The sequence below is a fragment of the Psammomys obesus genome, unplaced genomic scaffold (genome assembly GCF_907164565.1).
Source record: "Psammomys obesus unplaced genomic scaffold, mPsaObe1.curated_primary_1811, whole genome shotgun sequence".
Lineage (NCBI taxonomy): Eukaryota > Metazoa > Chordata > Mammalia > Rodentia > Muridae > Psammomys > Psammomys obesus.
The window spans coordinates 12,738,744-12,746,330 of record NW_026585689.1 but is presented as its reverse complement, the minus strand read 5'-3'; the positions used below and the strand labels follow the sequence as shown (position 1 = coordinate 12,746,330).

General features: G+C 42.4%; 1 protein-coding gene across 4 annotated transcripts; it reads right to left on the bottom strand.

Annotated features, from left to right (window-relative positions):
* Positions 1–851: 851 nt before the first annotated feature.
* On the bottom strand, positions 852–7,282 carry Cldnd1 (claudin domain containing 1). 4 transcript variants are annotated; one of them, XM_055594848.1, is made up of 6 exons: positions 7,189–7,282; positions 6,049–6,099; positions 5,521–5,830; positions 3,806–3,916; positions 2,440–2,577; positions 852–2,274 (listed from the first exon to the last, which is right to left on the bottom strand). In XM_055594848.1, the coding sequence occupies exons 3-6, from the start codon at positions 5,810–5,812 to the stop codon at positions 2,054–2,056; spliced, it is 762 nt and encodes a 253-aa protein (XP_055450823.1). In that variant the 5' UTR covers positions 5,813–5,830; positions 6,049–6,099; positions 7,189–7,282; the 3' UTR covers positions 852–2,053. The 4 variants fall into 4 exon arrangements, with proteins under 4 accessions (XP_055450823.1, XP_055450798.1, XP_055450814.1 ...); XM_055594823.1 differs by having other exon boundaries at positions 6,049–6,092; positions 7,189–7,249; XM_055594839.1 differs by having other exon boundaries at positions 6,049–6,114; positions 7,189–7,234.
* Positions 7,283–7,587: the final 305 nt, after the last annotated feature.

The window sequence follows — 7,587 nt, the reverse complement described above, 5'->3', positions numbered from 1 at the left end:
TACAGAAAGATGGAGTGGTTCTTTGGAGAAGGTCTTTCTAGATGTTGGATCATACTTTTCCTTCTAAAAGAGCAAAGTTGAGTGTGTGTGTTGTGTGTATGTATGTGTGTATGTGTATGTATTGTATGTATGGATTGTATATATATGTATATTATGTATATGTGTGTGTTTTGTTATAAGACAGAAGCTGACATGCATCAGTGCAGAACACAAATATCAGTGGATCACTGGTAGTTCAGTGGCTGAATTCTCTCCTCCCCCAACTCAAATATCTAGTCATTAGACTTCTTAGAAAAAACCAGCCACATTAAGAATAACATGAAGAGTTCACAGACCTAGCTCAGAAACATGTTTCATTGAAGGCACTTTGTTTTCTAATGAGGAAAGGGCTTTTCAGTTTCTGCAGTAGACGGTGATTTGAATGAGGGGTACTCCTATAGGCTCACATTATCTGACTCACTTAGTCCCCAGTGCTGTTTGGAGAGATAATGGAACCTTTAGGAGGTGCTGCCTGCTGGAGAAAGTACTATCACTGGGGGTGGGCTTTGAGTTCACAGCCTTGCCTCACTTTCAGTTCTTTCTCCGTGTTTCCTGTTTGCAGTTGAAGATGGGATTTCTCAGCCTCCTACACCAGTAGCCTTCTGCCATATGGACTCTGCCTCTAAACTGTAAGCCGAAATAAACTGTCTTCCCTAAAATGCTTTGGTTATGGTGTCTTATGACTGCAACAAAAAGTAACTAATACACAGACCCAAAGAGAAGACTAACTCATCTCCCAGAGATCTACCACGACCTCCATTTTTTAGCCCAATGAGCTGAGACCTAAAACAATTTAGATGCTACACGATTCTTTTTTTTTTTTTTTTTAATTTTTTTTTATTTAAAAAAAAAAAAAAAGACAGATTTAGGATTTGGTAAGAAATTACTGAGTTACTTTTTTTTTTTAAATCTGTGAAGTGCTACAATATGGAGTAAAGAAATAAGATTTTTAAAGTTCAATGTTTACAGACATAGTATAAAAAAAATGACTGAATTAGAAGACATTAAATAATGTTGATACACACCAGGAAGGAATTTGGGCAAGGAAAGGCACATCATTTCACCACAAGAAATAAAGACCATAGGTGGAGGTCAGTGGGTAGCCACAGCTCTCGATCTTGTGGTGGGAGTACCCCAGCACTGGGGGTCATTGTTGGTAGGGCCTCCCAATTAGCTACAACAAAGCAGTTGGGAACTGACTGTGGTTCTTCTAATGCTCTCGTAAGAAGAAAGTGCTCTTTTAATAAGCCTGGTGTATGGACGGGGAAGCAGCAAACATTCACAATGGTTTGGTGGCGCTGAAAATCCTAATGAGTTTCAGTTTAAAAAAAAAAATAGTATAATGTAGTAAGATTAATCAGCTTTTATCATTGAATTGAAAATTTGCAGTTAAAAGCTACAATTTCAAGTAAACATCATTTTTCACTTTTTTTTTTCTTGTAGACAATCACAGTATAAACAGCTGCCATATTTCACCTCAGATGAAGCAGTGTACCAATGTTTAGGGACAGGATGCTAAATAATTTTCCAATTTTATGTGCACACATCTTTAGGAAACTGGTTCTGCTAGCTGACTGGTATTAACCACAGACAGTAAACATGAAGTTTTGACAGTGTCAACAGATAGCACACAGAAATTAGTTTTCTAGCTCAACACACAAGCTACTACACTACTGAATTTACCAGACGTTAGCGGACCCTGTTCTGGGTCAATTTTCCACTGCCGATATTCTTTCATAAATTTGGGTCACATCTCTAAAGTTCTTTCTGTCTGGATTCCAAATCTAGATCAATTTGGTAGAAAGACCAAATCACTCAAAGTAAACCACATACATTTTAAATGCTATTTAGTATGTATTTAGTGGCACTGTATTTAAATAAGAGGGACTTTTAGGATAAAATAGCATATCCACAAAAATAAAAATTAAAGACAATTCAGAAAAAGACATGGAAAAATCTCAATAGTTTAAAAAAAAATTAAAAAACAGCAATCGCCAAGCAGGCAGTTCCCCACTCATGCCACGCGGTAGGCCTTCATTAAGGTGTACTCTTTCCGGTTGGTGTGGGCAGCCCAGATGAAGAGAGCAGACGCCATGAACTGTAAGGGAGCCGAGACGCAGGCCAGACAGAAGGACCATCCAAATTCTCCAGTCACGTTCTCGGGCAGCCCTAGCTTCTGATGTAGGAGCTCAATGCCAGCAACATAACAACTCACAGAGCCCAGCGTACACAGACCTTAGGAAGAAATTTAGAAATCAGTACGTGACTGCGTAAGAGTATAGTGCAAAGCTGCTCAAGGAATGTGACAGTACAGACAGGACAATGACATGTGGATTTATGAAACTTACAACTCTGATTCCTAAGAAGACAGAAGAACCAAAAAACTTATGACAAACCCACCTGCAAGGAGATGGAGAATGCCCGTGGCAATGGTGGGATATAGGCTGCGGCAGATACAGGCACAAAGTCCAATTAAAGCCCCAAAGCACATCAAACCCAAGCTAACGAAAGGTAAAAGGAACTGGCAACGCCAAAGATCTGGTTTTAAAAAGAAGGAAATAATAAAAATATCATTTCAGACCATTTTTCTACAATGGTAATTTCTTTTATATTCTAAAGAATTAACTAGAGCTTTCCTCAGAAAGTGAGAAACATGTATTTTAATATCAAAGCCTTCTTATCCAAAATGATTCCAACTTTATCCTGAACCAAATAAAGAGCACAAATAAAGTTACTGAGCAGTTACTATGAGCCATGCAATGTTTGCTGTAAACACACTTGAATTAATCCTCCCAACATCTTATACTATTGGTGCTTCTATTTGTTTTTTTGGTGTTTTGGGTTTTTTTTGTAACTGAAGGAACTGAGTCCAGGGACATTAGTAACTTGTTCAAATGAAGAAAAGTGAAGAACCAAGACTTGAAGTTTCCTTCTATCGAAAGACAGAATGAAAGTCTTCGCATGATCAAAAGCAGGGGATAGCAAGTAAATAAATGGAGATTACAAATGGGGGCATCACGGTGGACCTGGAGTGCATCGGGCACTTAAGGCAGCTGTAAATCTCATACATTCCCTTTGTAGTCATTTTGTTTTCTAGAACATCATAAAAGTCTGTTTCTAAATATTATCTTCCCTTAAAATTCTGCACCCAATATACTTCTTCCTCTCATTCTCATTGCAGAGTTGAATAACTGCCGCTACTTCGTGATTCCTTTGATGATACTGTCATTTTTCTTAGTAAAACCCTAAACACCATAGCTCAAATCTAAAGATAGCCTTTCATTGGCAGTCTAACCGTCAAGGAACAGAATACTCATGATATTGCTTGTTTTGGTATCTACTCTTTGGTTGCTAACTCCTAAAACTGGAAGGGTACTGTCGACAGGCCTGATACTGAGCCATTGACAGTCTGCAGCCACTTCTTCAGGTATGCTCATGTGAGCTCAGGCAATGCGAATGGGCATCTCAAGGAGCAAAGTTTAGTCTATAAACTTACTAAATTCTCCCTTATCTAGGCCACTTATAACATCTTTTGGAGATCTGGATTCCACCCTCCACGGTATTAGCTCTCTCAAGCGCAAAATATTTGAAGTTTGTTAAGTTTGTTTCTGTCTTCCAAACAGTATTAGCCATGGAGCAGAGCTCATTAAATGCTGCTGGGGAAATTATTTCATGTTGACACTGTGTTCTAAAACATCATTCCAAAAAGAGCTTAAGCAAACAAATATTCCTCTTTCAAATGTCCTGCTGAGAGCTAAGTACTCACAGGTCCGAAGCAGATCAATTCCACTATTGTGGTTTCCAGGATCAACATATTTCTCCATGAACTGTTCATTTAGTGAGAAACTCATGCACTTTGTAACCACGTCAAGTGTCTCTGGAACAAGAATAACTGCTTATTATTTTCATGAAAAAGATGCCAAAATAATCTCTTTCAGTAATTATATTTCGAAGCAAACACTGATGCAGAAAGACATCCCCCCAGGCATACATAATCTTTGGACCCCAGTGACTCACAGGTCATTCTGCTGCCACCACTGAGTTTCAGTGACAGTCTCACAATTTAGACACAAGGAACAAAAAAGGGAGCAGTAACATGAACAAAGGAGTAGGTATGTTAGAAGACCAGGAAATACGGACTGGGACACAAAACCTGAAGAATTCTGATCTCTTCCCCCAAAGTTACTATACCAGACATAGTCCTCAGCAGCACAAGTCAACCTTTCTAGGTTCTTGATGAGAAATTTCAGTCATTCTTGCCCACATACATTTTAACAGAAAATCCTAACAGCTGTTCCTTCAAATAGATTCAAGACCCAGCTACTACCCAGACCAGTATACTGGTCGAATTCCAGTGATCTCTCACTGAATCCCAGCAGCCTCCTAACCAGTCCCAAGCAGACACCCTTGCACACTGCCCCTGTATGCAGGCACCAGCCAGGGTGACCATGGTGAAATCTCTCCTCTGCTCAGCATCATTCCTCTCAGCGGTTCTCTACGATCTACAAGGTGTTCGGAAAACTAAGGAACGACAGGATTTGCCCCACGCCCACCTGCACGGTCTATGCTTCTAGGCAGAAGTGCAGCTGTGTTCCTTTCTTGGCATATTACTTCTATTTTTCATATATGGTATACTACCACCCTTTTAACATATGGACACTCAAGTATGTTCTGCTGCGATTTGAATATAACGCTTCCCCAGTAAGAAGCCAAAAGAAGTAAATATAAACAGAAATACAATGTAAAGCTGTTTTTCAATGAAGAATGATAAGATTTCCAATTTAATACCTGGAAAATTAAAACCTTTGTGTTAATAAGAATTTTTGAAGACTAAATCTAAGAAACAACTTAATAATAATTTTGAGCTTATTAATTCTTTATAATTGTGCAAGTGTCAAATACATACAGATTTAAAGACAGAGTTGGTCAAATTATGGTTTCTAAAATACAAGGCAAATGATAGAAACCTACCATAACATACCTAATTGTTTTTGGTTTTGTTTGTATTTTGAGACAGGGTTTCTCTGTGTAGTCCTGGCTATCCCTCACCTTGTAGACCAGGCTGACCTCAACTAACAGAGATCTGCCTGCCTCTGCCTCCTGAGTGTTAGGATTAAAGGTGTGCACCACCACCACCTGGCTAATTGTCAGAGATCAATCAACTGACATTTGTTGACTTGAATTTGAATACCACTTCTTCAACACATGATCAGATATTTAAAATCTGCAAACTAATTCATGATACGTTAGATGAATAAGAAACACTTTAATCAGTAAGTAAGAATGAGGATTCAAACAGCTGTCACAAGATTAGGAAATTATTGATCCACCTGATGTCAGCAAGTACAATGGAGAGGCACAGCATTGAGGAAGGAAACAAACACAAAGATTTTCTTAGGGGAAGAAAGGGGTACCCAAACCTGTTTTCGTATCCCTGGGTAACCATCATTAAGTAGTAGAGAGGAATGGAAATGAAGATACCTGTCCTTTCCGGTGGCGCGTACCAATGTGTGCTTTTGGGTATGGTGATGCACCGTCTCCACAGTCCCAGTCGGCCATTGTATCGGAACAGTGCGTCATTATAAGTCTTTTCATCTGCCTCATCACCAAGGAAGTCGTCCCAGAGGATTTTATTGGAATCACTTGAATTTTCTTGAACAGGACTTCGATATTCATACCAGAAGTCTGTGCCTATCGAGGCCGCCATGTAGATGGTGGAAATGAGGCTAAGCACACAAGCAATCACAAATGCTGTAGCAAAACGGTTATCCATTCTGGCATTCAGACTGCTCTGTTTAAGTTGAAGAAAGAAGGAAAGTTAGACCTCAACAACAAATAAGAGTATATTAAAAAAAAAAAAAATCTCAAAACCACTCTTTACCCTATTCCCCATCCCCTCTTTTCCAAATGCAATGCATTTATCAATATAAAAATTTACAAACAAAAAGGCAAATGTTAAGTTTAAACAAAACTCATTCTCATGAAAGTACTTAGTGAATGCTCACATACCCAAGATGCTACGGAGACAGAAGTCTTGTTCTCTAGTCTATCACCTGCATACTAAAACAGACAACACTGAAATGGACATACACATTACAGATACAAACAGTAGACATGCCATGGTCAGCAGCGGAGCGTGCACACGCTAACTGCAGGCTGAATTTTTACACGAGCTACTAAAAGTGCTGTGCTTAGGGTTTGGGTGAGAAAAGGATGTAAGAAAAGAAAACTAGGAATCACCTACTTTTTGGTTGGGAAGGCTTCCAAAATAAGGGCAAGAGTGAGGAGTTATTTGGAAATCAGAGTCGAAAGTGTTAACCCAAAGGGAAAGTTCGTTTTAAGTGCATGTCATAGCAAAGAGAGCAATAGCATCATGTTAGGTATCAATCTCCCTCAATCCAATTAAAGCTAAGCCAAGCTTCTTGACACAGCCAGATCCTTCACCCCTTACTCTGCCCATTTCTTACACTTCTCAACCTCCCAAACTGTGCTCCCCAAATCCCAAAGTATAGCATAGATCCATAAAAACTAATGATCCCTACTCGCCAATAGAAAAGTGAGTTAAGCAAAATCTGAACACTCCCTAGGCATGGACAGGGTTCCGCGGCCGTAGTAAATGGCCGCGGTAAAATGACTGAAGGAGGATCACGCTGAGTCAAACCCTGCCAAGTGTATGCACACCGTGACAACACCAAACTCCTCGCATAAGCACCCGAGAACAGGCTCACAAACTGGGGAGCTGAGTTTGGAAAACGGGGAGTGACTGCGGAAGGACCGGGGCGATAGCAATAATCAAGAATAACTCAATAAGTGGGGTCTGTATTTTGGCTTTTCAATAATCTCGTCCACCCTGGCACTCGCGGATGACCTTAGAGGCCGGGTTCTGGAAGCTGCGCCTGCCTGGCGCGGTGACCCTGGGCCCACACATCAGGGCCTGGCATGGGCAGGCTGAGGCCGGCTGGGCTGGGCGAGCCCTGGGTACCCGAGCCCCGCCAGCCCCAGCCCCCTGGCCCGGAGCCCCGCCCCTCCCCTCCCCGCCCCACCCGCCCGACAGCCCGCCCGGTCCAGCCTCCCGGCCCCCGGCCGCGACTGCGAGCAGCCCCCTCCCCACGCCACGACCCGTGCCGACCCGCGACCCCGCGCACTCACCGCCCATCCTCTCGCTCCAGCGGCTTCGCCCTCCAGCTCCGACCACAGCACCCTACTCTCCCGGCGCCTCCTCTGACGCACTTCCCTGCAGAGCCCGCCCCCTCCATAACTCCCGCGCCTCCGCCTCCGCCTCCACCCCAGGCCGGGCCAAGGCGGCCCTGGGCCGAGTGGCCTTGTGGGACTTGTAGGAAGACCAGAGGAAAAGCTGCTGGAGCCAGCGGAGAGCATGCCTGGCGCCGCGCGGGGCATTGTGGGGAATGTAGTTCTCTCCGAAGGCGGCGCAGCGGAGGTCTTGGTTGAGGGATTATTACACCTCAGAAAAGGAGGGACCAAGCTCCAGAAAGTAATGGGGGAGGGTCTTTGGTCAGCCATAGTCAAAGGCTGTGATTTATGGAATAC